The sequence below is a fragment of the Zootoca vivipara genome, chromosome 2 (genome assembly GCF_965207765.1).
Source record: "Zootoca vivipara chromosome 2, rZooViv2.hap1.1, whole genome shotgun sequence".
Classification (NCBI taxonomy): Eukaryota; Metazoa; Chordata; class Lepidosauria; order Squamata; family Lacertidae; genus Zootoca; species Zootoca vivipara.
In genome coordinates, this window is record NC_142584.1 from 17,661,045 (window position 1) to 17,679,927 (window position 18,883).

Below are 18,883 nucleotides of genomic sequence, written 5' to 3' on the forward strand. Positions count from 1 at the left end.
CTTGGACGACCCTGTGAGGTAGGTTAAGAGGCTCTGACTGGCCCAAGATCACCCAGTGAGTTTCCTGACTGAAGATTCTAACCCTAATCTCCTGTGTCTTAGTCTGCCTCTCTTAACCACTACACCACATTGGCTTCTTAGATCACTTCTGCTATGGAGCAGCTATATAAAGAAAGTAGGTAAATAAATATGGGGAAAGCAATGTGTCACTTAGAGAAGCATTGGAAATATTTTCCTTGAATCTTGAACGTGTTTGTTTCTGGATTGTTTTATCTGATGTTTTAATGTGTTGTGAACCACTTTGAGATTTTTTCTTTAAAATATCAAATGGTATAGAAACAACAACAACAACATCCTACCGCAAAAAGCTGCTTAGACATTCTATTGTCTAAAAATTAGGAATCTATAAGTGCAACCTCATTTAAATATCCTACAGATATTTAAATGAGGTTGCACTTGTAGATTCCTAATTTTAAACTTGAATTTTAACATTGTATTTAATCTGTATTTTAATTGAATTGTTTCTTTTATGCTTGCTTTGATATTCTTCTTGTTAGTTGCCCTGAGCCCAGACTTGACTGGGAAGGGCGGGGTATAAAAAAAATTATTATTATTATTATTGTTGTTGTTGTGACCATAAACCAGGTTTAAGGTACCATTTGGTGATTAGTTTATACAGTCGTACCTTGGCTCCTTAATGTCTTGGTACTTGGACGTTTTGGCTCCTTAACGCCACAAACCCGAAAGTGAGTATTCCAGTTTGTGAACATTCTTCGGTACCCAAATGTCCAATGGGGCTTCCGTGGCTTCTGATTGGCTGCAGGAACTTCCTGCAGCCAATCAGAAGCTGCGCTTTGGTTTCTGAACGTTTTGGAAGTTGAACCGACTTCCGGAATGGATTCTGTTCGACTTCCAAGGTACAACTGTATATCTAAGTTTCTAACATTGCCTACGGTTTCTAACACTGCCTTCTGAAAAAAGGAACAGAAGGAGAGAAACAGTAGGTTCTTCCTCTTTGTTGCCACTTCACTGGTTATCCCTAGGCCAAAATATTAATCTGTTGTTGTTTAGTCGTTTAGTCATGTCCGACTCTTTGTGACCCCATGGACCATAGCATGCCAGGCACTCCTGTCTTCCACTGCCTCCTGCAGTTTGCTCAAACTCATGTTCATAGCTTCGAGAACACTGCCTGTTATGTACTGAGCTGAATCCTAGAACAATAGGATTCAGAATCAGCGGGAGCTACCCAATCCAACTCCAGGTGGAAGTGAATCCGCAACCTGATTGGCCTGCTGGAGCAGCCAATCAGGCGGCTGGCAGAAGTGAATCTGCTACCTGATTGGCCTGTAGGAGCAGCCAATCAGGCTGCAGGCAGAAGTCAATCCATAATATAATTGGCCCACAGGTGTAGCCCTGAAGTAGCCAATCACGCAAGGCCCATTGTGTAAATAATGTATATAAGCAGATGGTTTGGGGAAAAGAGCCATTCGTCTTCTCTTCTCCTCCTTGATGACTATGAGCTGAATAAAGAGCATGAAATTCACTCTTGACTCCGAGTATATTTCACTGCCCAACCATCTTGTCCTCTGTCGTCCCCTTCTCCTTGTGCCCTCCATCTTTCCCAACACCAGGGTCTTTTCCAGGGAGTCTCCAGGGAGTCTTCTCTTCTCATGAGGTGGCCAAAGTATTGGAGCCTCAGCTTAAAGATCTGTTCTTCCAGTGAGCACTCGGGGCTGATTTCCTTCAGAATGGATAGGTTTGATCTTCTTGCAGTCCATGGCACTCTCAACAGTCTCCTCCAGCACCATAATTCAAAAGCATTCAAAATACTAATCTACTCACCAGCTTTTGAAAAGTTATTCAGATGCTGTCCACATAAGAGCAACAATATAAAGCAATGCTGGATAATTGGCCATTGTCAGAGTCAGTGTACACACAACATTTTATTTTAGAATCAAGGAGCAACAAGTATTTTTTTTTCTTATGTACGGTAGTTCACACGCTCTAGATCTATTGCATTGGTTTATGCCCTTGAAGCTCTTATTGAGAAACTGGTTTTATTCGGGAAATAAAAGCTTGTTGAGGATTGAATGTGCATGATACCATTACATGTCCACTTGAAAACAGATGTAGGCAGTCCTATCAATGGGGGTGGTGTAGGTATGTATCCATACCTGCCTACTACTGTTGTGAGTGGGCACATGCCAATATTGCAATAACCACTTCCTTCTCAATTCATTTGGGGCATGTGCGGAGAGGAATAGACATGGATAACCTAATCAAGGGGAGTTTTCAAACATGTTTCGAGTAACCACGCCCACCCTTGTGGGTGGCAGGATCTAGAATCAATCTAGATTACATTGAGATTGAGCACAAATGATTACAGATTTAGAAAAACTTTATTTTTGCGCTACAAACAGGTTAGGGTGTATGCAGCCTTACAATATTGCAACTGATATGAGCACACAGACAAAGCTGAAACCACTCTGCATGACCTATAGCTGTTAGGCTCAAAGCAGAACAAAAAGAAAGCAGTACAGCAGGACAATGGAATTCCAATGCTTTTATATTTCGGGAGTGCCTGAAGTCTCTTTGCTAAAAACACAAACATTGAGGAAGCAAGAACAAATATACCATATTTAAAATGCTGGAGCGTGATGTTAAATAACCATTCTAAATATAACCAATAACTGAAAATAATATTCTGTTTCTGGGGTGGGGGAAATCACCAAAATAGACCTCATTTCTAATTCACAGTCTAACAAAGTGATCCTTAGAACAATTAACATTATGGACTGTCAGAAGTATTCAAACCAAAGTAACAAATGCAGCACATGGCAGGCAAGCAAAAACCAGACCCACGAGAACACTGCACAGTAGATTTGGAATGCAAATCAAAATGCAACCTGACATGTCCTTTGTTCTTTCCCCCATGGAAAATCCACTTTAAATGCTTCCCATGTGCCCTTTTTGTAAGCTTATCATCTGAACGGATCACGGAAAATTAGGCAAAAGGGATCTATTACACATTTTTTAGAGTAGGGGAGAGACAGTCTCAGAAATGCTACAACAGGATAATCAGAGGGAGGCCCATTACTGTCCCTCATGCTCTGTTGCTACTGCAATCTTTTAATCTTTTATTTGCTTAAGAGCAATTTTCCCTTGAGCACATATATCGAGTACCATACACTGCTCTCCCTTCTCATGGTAAAAGTTATTGTAAGTCACCCAAACTAATGCTGCTAGCTCCCATCAAAACATGGGGCATTGACCAAAAAAAATAATATAATTGGGGGTTTATCAGTGTAAGGATAATCCGCTTAACCAATTTAAATGTAATTTATGGAAAGGTATGTATCACATTTTAAATTGTTTAAGGAAACAAAATCTGAGCAATTCCCTTCACTGAGAGAATAGTGACCCAGTATTCTGAAATAAGCACTTGGAAAGAGCTGTTGCCACCCTGTACGCCTCCCCCCCCCCCAAAATGAAAGGCTTCTATCCCTCTTTAAAAGCATCACTATTCCACATGTAATGTCTGGTCAAGCATAATATGCCTCTCTGGAGATTCACCTGCTGGTATTCACATGTTCCTGTAGCTAATATTAATGGGCTCAAGCTGAATATAAAACCTCAGCAGATTTCCTAGTAGCTCCTGCAGCCAGTAGATAAGCTACCTATGGTTAACAATGTGAGCTGTATTTCAGTAATATTTAAGGGTCATGCCAACCCTATCACTTACGGAAAATGTCCTGCCTATAGATGTTCAAATTCAGAGTTAACTAAAAACAGTTAATTTTGTTCTGAATATGAATACTGTAGTAGGCAATTATGACTCATAAAAAGTTTAGATTCAGAATCATGATTCAGTAGCAGGTAATGGAAAGTGTAAGGCTGGTGATCAACAAAAGAGGTTTAAGGACTGTCTCAAGGCAAATTAAACACCGACAGCTGGGAAACACTGGGCTGCGAGCGCTGCAACTGGAGAACAGCCTTTACCAAAGGTGTCATGGACTTTGAAGACACTCGAACTCGAAAAAACGTGCCAAGAGAAAGGCACGTTTGGCAAATCCTCACTGTGATCAACTCCCGCCCAGAAACCTATGTCCCCAATGTGGAAGGGTGTGTGAATCAAGAATTGGCCTCCACAGTCACTTACGGACGGACTCACTGTTAAGACAATGTTCATGGAAGACAATCTTACTCGGCTATGAGTGACCAGCAAAGAAGATCTTCTATAGTTTTGCCTTTTCAAAGGAGAAGATAGATAATAATGATTTGGACTCAGGAATTGGGTCTGGAGAAAAACCCAGTTTTTAATGATTTTAGAGGTAGAATTTGAAAATGTCTCATGATGGAAAGTGGTGCGCATGTTTGGAGTAAAACAGATGTTTCTTCCAAAACATCTGGAGAACACCAGGATAGAAGAGACTGGTTTAATCTTAGGAGATTCCCAAGAAGTGGGGTTTCATCCTAGAAACTACCTAGAACCTTTAAGTACTAAAGTTGGGCGAGGGACACCATATATCAAGGTCCAGCAAGGCCAAATAGGTTGGTGCTCCACAGCACTTGATACTACTTTAAAAAGCAAACTTCAAAGCGATTACCAGAATCACCACATTGTTTATTATATACTTTATAAAGGGTGCTGCTTTGGGGAAGCTGGGAAATAAAACGCACCATCATTGCCCTCAAGACTTCCCTCTAGCTGCTTTCACCCTTCTCTCGCAGAGAGCTGAGGGAGCCAAATTTGAACCATCAAGCATACTCAAAAGAGTCCTCTTCCACTCTGAACTGTTTATTGCTTGCCCATTAATTTTTATTTTTATTTGTGCTTACATATAAACCCTGGGCTGTTTATCTGCAGTAATGAATTGTTTGTTGAATTGTTGATATTTTATTATTTGAATTTATTAAACTTTACAAAACTGGTAGTTTCTCTTCCCACCATGTTTTGAATTCTGAAGAATGGATGTCTGTTAGCTGCTTCAACTGCAGTTCACTGTGGAAAGGTGACATATCAACAGGAGAAAAGCTACAAGGGTAATCACACAGTAGTAATTCTGGAATTTTATTCTTTAAACTGCCTTCTGGGTTACCTTTCAAAGATGTTGAGAAGAGAAACACTTTGTGCCCTTATGGATATTATTTCTAAATCCTCTTCACTGAACATTTCAATCCCCAAGTGGGGAACAGTGAAACAAAATAACAGTAACATGATACAGAAAAAGGAATATACAAAAACAGCAAAACTTATAAAAACAAGTCCAGTAAGTAACAACCAAATTAACAGCTCCATTGTAAAGCAAAACAAGAACTGTAGTAGTTCCTGCCATTTGAACGTAGGTTGCCCACCCCAGGCAAAGGGGTATAAAAAGAGAGGGCAATGACAGTGCCGTATCGTTGGTTGGGGTCATGGGCGTAGCCAGGTTTTTTCTTTTGGGGGGGGGTTAGTTATCTGCGATGCAATTTGTCAATTATTTACTTTATTTAGCAGGAGGCAGTCCCCCCCCCCACTGGGCTAATGGGAGTTTCAGACCAATACACCCAGAGAGCACTTGGTGCTGCAGCAGCGGAACAGACAAAGATGGCTGCCGACACCTTACTCTGCGCGGCACGTGTGGACGCAGCCTCACTATCGCGCGATTGCTCCCCCCCCCCACTTCCCACTCCTGTTTCCGCGCGCTCGAATTCCGGCTCCAATGGAGGCGCGTTCCACGGAACGCAGGCGCGCGCCTCGGTGCCCCCTGGCAACTCGACGTGAGCCGTCGGTTAAAAGAAGTCCCCTAAAGCCCACGTCCTCTCCCGTCATGCACCGCAGCGGCGAAAGCGTGCGGGTGGGGGGGGAGGGGGGAGGAAGGAGCAGCTCCGCTTTCCCGCGAATTCAGTTCAAAGGAAGAAGGAGGGGGAGGGGGGAGGTAAGCTCCCAGCGGCGAAGCGCGCGATCCAACCAAACTCTCGCGGAATCATTCTGCCGTCACTTCTGGGCGGGCTCTCGGCTAGCCAATGGAGCGGCGCGGCGCCACGGTACGGGCCAATGGGCGCTCGGCGGAGGGGGCGGGAGCGGCTGGCGGCGCCGCCGTCGGGTTTGGCTGGAGCAGAGAGGGCGCTTGAGGAGAACCGAGCGGCGGGGCGAATTCGCGGAGCTGAAGCGCTACCCACTTCCTCCTCGCTGCGCCGCGCCTCCTGGCCCTCGCGGGCCGCCGCTCCCCGCGTCTCCCGCCACGCGACCCGGCCCCGTCGGAAAGGGCCCTCTCCCCCCCCTCCCACCACCACCATGGCTCCCCAGAAGCACGGCGGCGGAGGAGGCGGCGGCGCGGGGCCCAGCTCGGCTGCTCCTAGCGGAGGGGGAGGCGCCGTCGCGGCCACCGCCACGGGCGGAGGCGCGGGCGGGTTCGGCGGCGGCGGCTCGACCTCGGCCGCTGCGCCGGGCGGCAAGTCCGGCGGCGCCGTGGGAGGCCTCGGCAGCGGCTACTCGGGGGGCGGCAGCGGAGGCGGTTCCTCGGCGTCGTCGGCAGCGGCCGCCTCGGCCGCGGCCCTCCCACCGGTGAAGAAGCCGAAGATGGAGCAGATCCAGGCCGACCACGAGCTCTTTCTGCAGGCCTTCGAGAGTGAGCTTCGCGGGAGGGGGGGGAAGGAGGGAGGGGGTCCGAAAATAACAACCATTCACCTCCCTTCCCCCGCACCGCGCGCCCTCCCGAGTCGAGGCGTGATGGGCGGAGGAGAGGGAGCAGCATCGGCCGCTCATTGTGGGGCGGCGGGGCTGCCTTCGTTTCCCCTCTGGCGCGCGCGGCTCCTTCGGTGGGAGGTGGTTCCACCCTCTCCCGCTTCTTTCGATGGAGTGGGGGGGGGGCGTGCTCTGCAAGCAATGCTGTTGCTCCTTTGCCAGGGTTGTCAGCCCCTAGGGCTGCCCATGGGGGGAAACCCGCGCCCTGCCTAATTGTTACATTAATGAGGCCGTGCCACACACGTTCCACCTCGAAGGATTTTAAGGAGTAGTCAGATTGCGCCTCTTGGTAGGATTACCTTTTGGGGCTCGGGAGAGCCGCGGGGGGCGTTGTAAGTTGATACTATGTTGTTTCGAGCGTCTTCACTCCCCCCCCCTTGAGAGCTCATTGGGAAGCTGGTCTTCCTAAGCGATTGAAGGACTCCTTGCCCCACAAAAGATCATTTTCGAAGCTGAGGTTTTATGAACTGTAAGAAAAGTTTAGGCATGTTAGGGAATTGGCCTCGTGTTTTGGCCCTTAAAATAGTTGCTTATTCTACTTGGGGCAAAAATTGCAGACTTGTCATTTTGAGTTGTGTGGTAAAGACTGAATGTATGGATACCGGTAACACTGGTGAAGGAGGAGTGGAGAACTCGAGAAGGAAACTTGTGATCAGGAATTAGTCTGAAGACTGTGGCCAATTATTTGGTAGCTTTGCAAAATTGCCTTATTTATAGGAAAAGGTTTTAACTGCCACCCCTTTTTAGACATTGCAACAACTAGTTTTTAAACTGTAAAGGTTCAGTCCCTACAACTTTGATCTAACAAGACAGCAGCTTAACAAAAACATTTAAGGGGGGGACAGCAGTTGCTCTTAGAACACAAAGCTCGTCTTCTTATTCCTGTAAAATGGAATTGTGAATGATAAATATGTTAACTTTGTAGAGTTAGATTGGATTAGGAAGAAATGTGTGTGTTTCCCAGAAGTCAGTTTTCTAAGTATGTGAGATTTTTCCCCCCACTTAGGTTATATATTTTCAGAGATGTTGTAGAAATATTGAAGGATTGTATGCTGACAGGCATAACTCTGGTTAAGCATCTGAATATTCTTCCTCCTTTGTGAACTTTGTGTTTCATAGAAGCCAAGTAGTCAAGACTTTGCTAGGAAGATAGAATGTACAGTATTATATCCAAGGGCATAGTGCTGGTGTTGGTTATTCAAGTGTCAGGGACACAAAATTAGCTTCTGGAAATACTCCATTCCACAAAAGTATTTTTAATCTATGTTATTGGATCTACTGCTGTGTGTTGAGGGTGTTTATTTTCAAATATATACTGCCATATTTCCCAGTAGTAGGTGGGTAGTAGTCACAGTAGTGGCCACTTGGTTGTAGCTGATACTGATTACCAGTAGGTTGCTGCTTGAAAGTGCCCACTGGCTTCATTGCAGTCCAGGTATTTGTGTACTAAACATGTTTGGTATGAATGGATAATGTTGTATATTCAAAAATTTAATGTGTTGCAGAGAAAAGATAATAAAGTGTCAAATTATCTGCTTTTTAAAAGAATGCTCCTATTTTCCCTCACAGAACCAACACAAATATATAGATTTCTACGCACCCGCAATCTCATAGCTGTGAGTAACTGTTAATCCCTTATTTTAATTTTTTGATCCTCTCATGGCAATGTTGAATTGACTTTTTTCATTTTCTGTTGCAGCCAATATTCTTGCACAGAACTCTCACGTATATGTCCCACAGAAACTCTCGAACAAATATCAGAAGGTAACTTCACATATTAAAAATGCTTGTTATTTAATATCTTAACGTCCTCCCCTCTTTAGCAACTGAGATGATGATACAGTAATAGTAGGGTACTGCCTATGTATAGTATGAATGATAACTTTCTCCAAAATTGGGACCTAAATTCTTTTTTTAAACTTCACTTGGAAATGAACTTAATGACTACATAACATGCATATATATAATGAAGCCTTGTATTTGTCTTAAATTTCCACTTGGATTGGTTTGCAATGTGAGCTTGTAAGTGGTAGTTGTTCAGAGATTCACTTTGCTGATGCATAGCAATGAAAAATATCAACTGTTTGCTGTCAAAGATGAGATCACATTGCAGAAAAAAATGTATATACTTCATATTTGGGAGTGTTTGGTAATTAACATTGTATTGTGCTTGCTATTTAGCTGTTACTGCTTGTGGTACTTCCATCTTAAGTCACAATGCTACGCTTCAGGTCAATGTGGTTAATACTTTATATTTTCTTTAAACTTAGCCTCTCAGTACATAGACAATGCCTGTGGGGAAGTAAAGAAAAATGGTAATCCAAACTAACTGTTCATTTTTGAGCTTCTGCAGTGGGTTTAGCAATCAGGAGCCTTGAAATACTAATACACTTCAAAATAATTAAAACTGCCTTTAGCTTTGAGTGCTTGCAACGTAATGTTTTTATCTCAGATAACCTATAAAGATTAAATTTGTAACTCCACTTGAATGGAATTAGTGGTGCAAAACATTGTTTGAGTCAATAAGATACGTCAGAGGATGGAAAAAACAAAGTGATAAAATGTACACTGAAAGAATGGGGTATGCTTGCCACGGAAAAGGGAACTACAATGGGAGTTAATTCTTAGACATATAGCATTGCTGTTGCCCATTAACATGAATTGTTCTCCAAAGCCATTTAAAATAAAGCAAGAACCAACTGATTCAAATAATGTAAAAATAGGTCTAATTAGTCACAAGACTATAGTGGAGTATAGGTCAGTGGACATCTAGGATAATCTATTCTTGGAGATTTAGGACTTAGGTTTGTGTGCTGTAGGGTGTTAGTGCAAACAGAGGGATGACGCCTTGATCATGTTCTGAGTCTGGGACATTTTGTCAAATAACTTGTAATGGTCAGTGCTGCTACTGGATGATAGGGAGCATCAGCTACATATAGGTGTATTTTTTTTGGTATGTCTTTGTTTCAATATAGTTGCGGTATTGAAAGAGCATGGCTACTTAAGGACTCATGGAATCCCACAAACTAAATCTGTTTTCTTTCCAGAAATGTCTTATATTTAGTGACAGTATGGGAACCTGCTTTTTCTGCTACTGCAGATAGCCAAGGAATATTTTTTACTGCAACATCTATACTTAGCATAAATTTATGCAGTGCGATGAAGAAAGATGAAATTGGCTGTGTTTGGGCATCATGGTAAACCATAAACCATGGATTGCCATGTTCAAATGAATTGTGCTTGCTTCACTCCTCAGTCACTTTGGGAGAAAGCAAATTGCGACCCCTGGCTTAGCAGTCCAAACAAGTGATTATGATTTGCTTTGCTTTGCTCTTTAAAGAAAACCATACTGATAAGCCAATGTTTCTTCTTAGCATACCAGTTACAGCTTGAGCAAAATAAACTGGTTCCTAATTGGGCTGTAACACTAAACTGGGGGTCATGGGTTTGTTTTCTCCCATCCCAAGAGGGAAGGAGCAAAATAGCTGCTATTCTCTTGTGCATAGTAAGTCATAGCTTACTGTGATATGCAAAAGCTGCCATTGTGTATGTTTCTCTCTACTGCTGCTAATTGGTAGACATCATTGGTAAATGCCACATTTCACTCTGAAGAGGCCTAGATTCTTAGCTTTAATCTTTAAAGCATGTTTGCTTATAGTTAGTTGACTAGTTAGCATTTGGTAAGAAAGAACTGCATCCAAGAGGCCAGGCAGTGAAGCTATTGTAAATGAGATCCGTTGATTGTTTCCAGCAGTGTGGTATAAATGACAGTGTGACATAAATGGCTATTAAAATGTGTTAAGGGCTAGTAACTATGTATAATATTCATAAGAATACTAATGTGCAAGCACAACCATGAGAATTGCAAAATAAGGTGATCTGAATTGTAGGTGAATGATGGTCATGTCAACTGTATTCTGCGAGAAGCAAAAACAACAATGTTGTTGAATATATTTTTAGTCTTGTCTTTTTTCCTGAAGTGTACTCTCAAGGCAGCTCACAGCTACAAATAATGAAGTACAAAGAATTAAACTGTAAAAGCCATCAGTTTAAACAGAGAGACCAAATTAGGAGAATGCTTGCTGAAATAAAATTGTCTTTACCACCCACCAAAGGACAGGATGTATTATGGGGGCCAAACCATACCTCTGTAAAAGAACTATTTCACAATATAGATGGCACAGGTGAGAAGGCCCACTCTTGTGCTCACTCACCATTCTTCAGCTGGCAGGGGAACACAGAAGAGGGCCTCCCATTATGGAATCTAGAGGAGACCCACAACAGACTTCTTTGACAGATTCATGCAGGAGTCACTGTTTCCTCACCTCACTGTTTAGGACTCCAAAAATCAAAGGTTGGAGCTGGTTCACCACAACATGGTCAGGTATCTTAATCAAAATTGCAGATTAGAAACCGGGCAAAACTCATTCATATTGGAGAGAAGTGCAAGGATATCTTCAAGAGTGTCTTCACAATTACTTAAGTGCTGTCAAGTGACCTCTGCAACCCAAACCCTGTTCTGGCTGAATTTACAAGCCATGATGAACAAAAATCATGCTGGGTCTTTCAGTTTCAAGAATCTTGTCCACATTCTCAGATATGCAAAATGAAAAGTATAAGGCCAGGGGAGGTCTGAAAAGGTGCTTTAGAGCAAACTGCAGGACTTCCCACAGGCATCTGGTTGGACGTTGTAGGAAACCTGGACAATAGGCCTTTCGTCTGATCCATCGGGGCTCTTATGTTTGCAAAGGGCAGTACAAAGCAGGAGATCTCATATAGATTCTAGCGAGAAAAGGGTTACTTAGCAGAGTTGTAGACACATACGCCCTCCTATTAACAAAATGTATCACATTTCCCTTTGCCACTAACAAATGACCTGCAGGGAATGTTACTTAAATTCCACAGTGTTTTAACACTCGATTGGGAGCTGCCCAGAGTGGCTGGGGAGACTCAGCCAGATGGGCGGGGTACAAATAATTTTTTTTTTAATTAGAGAGTTAAGCTGGATCCAACCAAGACAAAGGTGCTTTAGGGGACACGAACAAATGAACTCACGAGGAATGATATATAAATTCCACAATGTCAAGAGAGTTCCTAGGGAGGAAGGAATGTGGTTGGAGCATTGGAGGGACTTGTAGATGGGGGTGTTTATGGGAGAAGTTTGAGGGGGAAACCTGGAGTGCTGTCTCAGTGCATGTAGGACCAAGAGACACTGACAGTGAGGGAGCTGCTTCGATGACCTGCAACACCAGTGCCATGTTTGTCTTCCTGCCTGAGAATGCAGAATTGGAGCTGCAGTGAGTACAATCTAGTTGCCTTGCTGGAAGAGAAGCTACAGCAACTTTAGGCAGAAAACCAGGACTGTCAGGAGCAATGCTGTGTCTCTGGAGCTACAAAATCAATTTCATGCCCTTACCTCAGATACTGATTCTCAGCCTGAGAAGCAAGAACAGCAACTGCAGACCTTGGAATACATTGAGGTAGTAGTGGAAGGTACAGTGCACAAAATGATTTCTGCCACTCCCCAAAGAAGGAAAAGATGTGTGGTGGCGGCAGGTGGCGGAGGATGGGGCAGCAATGTGTAGAGGAATGACTGGTGCTTTTAGTTGTCTCTACACTAATGCACAAAGTACAGGAAGCAAGCAAGGAGAACTTGAGCTCTTATAGTATGACAAATATGACCTAATGAGCATTGCTGAAACTTGGTGGGATGAGACTCATGGCTGGAATGTAGAAATTGAGGGGTACAACCTGCTCAAAATAAATGATGTGTAAACTTGTGACAATATCTAAGATTTTGAGCATGGAGGGCGGGTTGTTTAAAAATTGTAGGAGAGGGAAAGAACACTGATCTTACTGTAGGAGTTTTTGGATGTAATCTCAGAACCTCAGTCTATAATCTTTGAGAATTCTTGGAGAACAGGTGAAGTCCCTGTGGATTGGAGGTGGACAAATACTGTCCCCATCTTAGAAAGGGAAAAGAATACCCAGGTAACTACTGACTGGTGAGCTTGACATCAATGCCTGGAAAGGTCCTAGAACAGATAATTAAACAGTCAGTCTGTGAGCACTGTGATTACTGAAGCCCATCAAGGGTTTCTCAAAAACAAGTCATGCCAGATTAATCTCATTTCTTTCCTTTTTATAGTTACCAGTTTATTGGATTAGGGGAGTGTTGTGGACTTAGTGTACCTTAATTTCAGCAAGGCTTTTGACAAAGTCCTCCATAATATTCCTGTGCAGAAGTTGGTTAAATGTAGACTGGACAAAGTACCGTAACTTTTAGGTGAATTGGTAACTGGTTGACTGACCAAACCCAAAGAATGCTCATGAATGGTTCCTTGTCATCCTGGGAAAAATTGACAAGTAGGGTGCCGCACCTTTTGTTGTTCAACATCTTTATAAATGACTTGGATGACGGAATTGAGGTGATGTTAATCAAATTTGCAGATGAGAGCAAACTGGGAGGGGTGGCTAATGCCTCTGAAGACAGAATTGGGGTTCAAAATGACCTTAACAGATTGGAGAACTGGGCCAAAATTAACCACATTAATTTCAGTAGAGAGAAATGCAAGATTCTACATTTAGGCAGGAAGAACCAGCTGCACAAATATAAAATGGGGGACAGCTGGATTGCTAGTAGTATATATGAAAAGGATATTTGGATCATAATCGACCACAAGAGTCAACAGTGTGATGCAACAGCAAAAAAATGCCAGTGCTATTTTAGGTCGCATCAACAGAAATATAGCGTTCAGATGAAGGGAAGTAATAGTACTGCTCTATTCTGCTTTGGTCAGCCACACTGCCGAGTTCTGGGTGCCACAATTTAAGGATATTGACAAGCTGGAATTCATGCAGAGGAAACCAGGCCTTATGAGAAATGGTTGAGGGAGTTGGATATGTTTCACCTGGAAAAGAGGAGACAGGAGATACCGACAGGGCTGTCACATGGAAGGCAAAGCAGGCTTGGGACCTAAACCAGTGGATTCAAGTTACAAGAAAGGAAATGATGAGTAAACATCAGGAAGAGCTTTCCGACAGTAAGAGCTGTCAGCAGAACTGTGACCCCCTTGGAAGGTGGCAGATGCGTCTTCCTTGGATGTTCTAAAGCACAGGTTAGATGGCCACCTGTCAATGATGCTTTAGCTGAGATTCCTGCATAGCAGGGGTTTGGACTAGATAACCCTTGGTATCACTTCCCACATCTTCGCTCCCTCTCCATTTACATTGGTGTGTGTGTGTGTGTGTGTGTGTGTTAGATTGTAAGCCTGCGGGTAGGGACTGTCTTGTTTTGCTCATGTAAGCAGCTCTGAAAGCCTTTTTGGCTGAAGAGCAGGGTACAAATGCTACAAATAAATAAATAGTATCCTGTCTTTATAAACCCAGTTGCAAGGACACATACTGGAAGCTAGCAGAGCATTGGACAAGGCTCCTTGAAAAAGGGTATTGAATCCTAGGGTCACACGCATGCTCATCCGATTCCGGAGATTGTTGCATCAATCAGTCTGGTGGGCAGAGATGGGAGATTTACGCTTCCTTCCCCCAAACAGATACTCGTAGTATGCAACATGCCTATTTTCTCACCGAATCAAATTGTGGATGAACGTTGTTTCTTTGTTAACTGACCCTGTATTCACCCACTACATTCAAAAACTTGGTGGATTGCTAGCAAAGCTAGCTCAGTTCCCAGAACTGGAGGAGGGATCAGGAGAGACACTTGTGTGATATCTCAGCTTCCCATTACCTGGCATTTTCTTCCCTATTGCATACACCTTCGTGTGACACACATATCCAGTAACATGGTCCCATCCGTCTTGCTTCAGAAACATACTCCCAATATAAACAGTCAAAAAGTATTTCCCAAATATTTAACAGCGGTTCCACACATAAGCCTTCAAGTGCTAAGAACAACTAGTCATGGGCAGAGACTAAGCTGCAGAGATGTCAAAATGTTTGCTTTTTATTCTTCAGAGTAGTAAAAGCAAGTATAAAATGTTTCGATCACAATTACTAGCTTTCTGAGTGAGTTTGGCGTGGATTGTCTTCAATAAATATGTATTCATGTTTCCGTTTGAGTAAATTATTTACAAAGTAATGAAAATAGCATTGCTTAAGCCTGTAAGGAACTTTTTTTACTTTTGTCCTTTGCCTTACAGATTGTACTTAGACCTTATTTGAAATTTCCCATCATTGTTTTAAGAAGTAGGCTAACTGTAGCCTAACATGGGTGTTGTATGAACATTCTCTCATATTTATATTTTTGTCCTTAGAATCGCAAAGGGAAGTACCTTCCAATTATATATACTTATTTAATTTCTCAGTCTTTACAACTTGAGAAATAAAAGTATTAAAGCTTGACGAGTACAGTTAAGTATAGGATTTCAAGATCTATTTGATAAGAAACCCAGCTTTTCTCAATTGTGAATTATTTTCAGTTTGACAGGCTGATCTAAACTATTGTGTAACCTTTTCCAGTTATCTTCTTAGAGAAATGCATCTAGCAACTACCGTGTTTCTCCTAAAATAAGACACGTCTTATATTTATTTTTCTTCCCAAAAAACACACCACGGCTTATTTTCAGGGGATGTCTTTTTTTTTTTTTGGTGTCTTTGCGGAGGGGGGAGAGACGGAGCGAGGCGAAACGGTGTGTGTGTGTGTGTGCACCTGGGTAAGGAAAAGGGGACTTCTCCCTCGCGCGCACGCACAAGAGCACCAGAAGAGTGCTCTTCGCGCTGCACTGTGCTCCCCGAAGCGGCAGCACGAAGAGCCCGGTGAGAGGCAGCTGCGGCTGCAGGTGAAGCCCGGGATCTGCGTGGGCGACTGGGGGCGAACGCACTGAGCGCTGCGGCGGTAGCGAAGAGGCGCCCGATCAGCTGAGAAGCAGGCTGATCGGGCGCCTCTTCGCCACCGCCGCAGCGCTCAGTGCGTTCGCCCCCAGTCGCCCACGCAGATCCCGGGCTTCACCTGCAGCCGCAGCTGCCTCTCAACAGGCTCTTCGCGCTGCGCTGTGCTCCCCGAAGCGGCAGCGCAAAGAGCCTGTTGAGAGGCAGCTGCGGCTGCAGGTGAAGCCCGGGATCTGCGTGGGCGACTGGGGGCGAACGCACTGAGCGCTGCGGCGGTAGCGAAGAGGCGCCCGATCAGCTGAGAAGCGGGCTGATCGGGCGCTTCTTCGCCACCGCCGCAGCGCTCAGTGCGTTCGCCCCCAGTCGCCCACGCAGATCCCGGGCTTCACCTGCAGCCGCAGCTGCCTCTCACCAGGCTCTTCGCGCTGCGCTGCGCTCCCTGAAGCGGCTCCCACCCCCGGCTTATTTTCGGGGGATGTCTTATATTTATACTACTTAAAAGCCTGGCATGGCTTATTTTTGAGGACCGTCTTATTTTAGGAGAAACACGGTACTTGCTGGCCTAAATCCTCCTTGTACTATACCCCAATATTCAGTAAAGGGCTATCATATGAAGACAGTGGCACACTGCCAGACCTGAATGTTTTTAGTACAAGGAATGTTGCTAGTGTTCAGCTGAGCTCCCACAAAGCAAAAACAGCATTTCTGAATTCTAGTTCTGTAACTCTAGAATTCAGTTTCTGATACCTTTGTCTATTTATGCCTGTGGTGATTCTTAAGTGATAGTACATTTTAATTCTGTAAGTGTTCTTGAGCTAGGAGTAAATATTGAAACGTTTTGAAAATAGCCATGATTGAAAGACAAAATATTTAGGGATTAGCATCATACGGCTAAACACTAGCTTTCTTTGTCATATTGTGAAGTATTTCACAACTTGGTGAACCCGACTCCCTTCTAGGACTTCAAAAAAAGCTATTGGAACAAATCTTTATGAAGCAAAACTTAACAACATAATGGAGATCAGTGAAATTTCAAAAAAAAACCAACACTTTTATTGCAGGAAAACATTCAGAGTAGACGGGATGCTGACGAAAGTAGAGAAAACAAAGGGAGATCACGACTTGCAAAGGTAACATTCATTTTATCTACCGAGAATGTTTCAGTAACAGTGTTTCAAATGGGATTATGTATTTTCTATGTCAGTAGAAGTCATACTGAAATATGACTGGAAGTATAATGAAATTCTGCTCCTCCCATAATAAAATGCCTGCAAACTAATTTTACCAGAGGTGTCGTGTGTGGTGTCTGTTTGTTCTCTGGTAAACTTGCGCTAAAGTGTTTAGCTCTTAATATGGATGAAATAAAACATACAGTCATTTCCTGAAAAACGGCAAAACATGCAGACCGGCTCTAGTAATTTATTTGTTTTTGAAATTTCATTGATTTCCATTATGTAGTTGAATCACGGTTTATTCTGTAGTGCATGTGCAGAAACACACCTTTCCATTTATTGCTTGTTCAAAACCGTTGTTGCATTGTTGTTAGTGAATATGCCGAAACCTTGCCAGAAAACCTTCATAAAATGCCTATGCTATGTTGTAGATAGGAATAAGTTCATTGATCGTCGTCATTTAATTATTTCTATGACTCCAATTGTAAACGTATCAGTTGATAGATGGGGAAGTATCTTCTTGAAATTGCAGCTTCATAGTTTGGGAGTAATTCTGGACCCAGCCTTGAGCCTGGGTGACCAGGTGACAAGCTGTGGTGGAATATGCTTTTGCCCAGCTGGGGTGATCACATCATGCTTGAACTACTTAATGGGGCAGCCTTTGAAGAGTGTTCAGAAAAATAAACTGTGATGGCTAGGATATTAACTAGAGATGAATGCCAGGGGTACGTTCCATCATTGTTGGAGCAGCTGAATTGGCTTCCAGTTGGTTTCTGGGCCCAATTCAAAGTGCTGGTTAAGACATTTGGAATTTTAGATGGTATGGGACCAGGATTCTTGATGGACCATTGTCTCCATTATGAGTCTGTTCAAGTACTAAGGTAATTAACAGGAGACCTTTTGTGCTCCTGGGATCAGAGTGATGGCCTTTTTGGTGGCCTTGGTCAGACTTTGGATTGCCTCCCAGACACATGTACCTCACTCTTTACCTGACATGTCTTCCACTGCAATGTGAAAACCTTCCACTTTAGGGAAATCCTTGATTTGTTAGTGATTTTAGTGCACTTGGTTGACCATCCTTAAGGGTTTTTTGTTTTGGTTGCTGTACATTTTTTTTATTATGTGTTATCATTCATATCTTAATGTTAATTTTGTTGGCCACCTTGAACTATTTGGAAAGATGGGGTATAAATGATTTTTTAAAATTACCTTGTTTAAAAACTTGAATTTAATACAAAACAAAGAAAGCTATTTTGAACTTGTTAATGAATTGGTGACCCTATTATCATTTATTTATTGCAAGAAAAAAATCATTGCTTAAGCATAAAACTCATAAGAGGGCACACAATAAAAATAAAGGAAAAACAGATACAATTAATAAAAGAAGGGAAGCATTGTTGCACTTGAAGTCATTCCATGTGCACAATCATCTAGTTGTGATACGATCAAAAATATGAGTGAAAAACACTGATTTGACCATTAAGTATAATCCCTTCAGGAAATTCCTGGGCCAATGCTTTGTCCCATGATGTTGCTAAAGGGAGGCATGTTTCATGTTTTCATAAGAATATGAGAAGGACCCATCTGATTAACATCCCGCATTGGCCAGCCAGATACTTCTAGAAATTCCTAAACTGCCTAAAAAGGCAGCCACGTATGAAGTGCGTTGCTGTAACATAATCTGGGTGCAATTACTGCATGAATGGGGCCAGGTTAGATTAAGAAAATAAATGTTAAAAAAGATTACTTGTTATCTTCTTCTCTCACATTTCTTAAATGTGCCTAGAATGTCTGATGAGTGAAACAATATTTCTTTCCTTATTTTAGCTTGTCTGCTCATCTGCAACTCACCTTTACTGGTTTCTTCCATAAAAATGGTACGTATTTCATCGTACACTTTTTCTTTCAATGTCATTTACTGGTAAAAAAAGGGAATGTTTTGGTGTGTAACCGGGGTTCATAGACTTCTGCTTTTTCACTGGGTTAAATAGTATTTGTTGTGGTTTGCTTGTAGACTGCAAAATGTGCCCTTATAAAATCCTTTCATGATGACTTAAGCTGAATGGTATATCATTTTATAGTACACGTACCATTTTTGGATGATACGTTATCATGGAGAAACAACCAAGATCACTTA

The 18,883-nt window shown here is 42.9% G+C and overlaps 1 protein-coding gene across 2 annotated transcripts in view; it reads left to right on the plus strand.

Annotated features, from left to right (window-relative positions):
• The first annotated feature begins 6,125 nt into the window (after window positions 1–6,125).
• The window catches only part of SUZ12 (SUZ12 polycomb repressive complex 2 subunit), a 28,959-nt gene continuing 16,201 nt past the window's right edge, over window positions 6,126–18,883 (plus strand). The window contains exons 1-5 of one of the 2 annotated variants that reach the window (XM_035103848.3): window positions 6,126–6,611; window positions 8,297–8,343; window positions 8,427–8,491; window positions 16,636–16,704; window positions 18,574–18,623. In XM_035103848.3, coding sequence (XP_034959739.2) covers window positions 6,278–6,611; window positions 8,297–8,343; window positions 8,427–8,491; window positions 16,636–16,704; window positions 18,574–18,623 — 565 coding nt within the window. In that variant the 5' untranslated portion in view covers window positions 6,126–6,277. The remainder of the gene's footprint in view (window positions 6,612–8,296; window positions 8,344–8,426; window positions 8,492–16,635; window positions 16,705–18,573; window positions 18,624–18,883) is intronic. The other variant, XM_035103849.3, reaches the window with a different exon arrangement.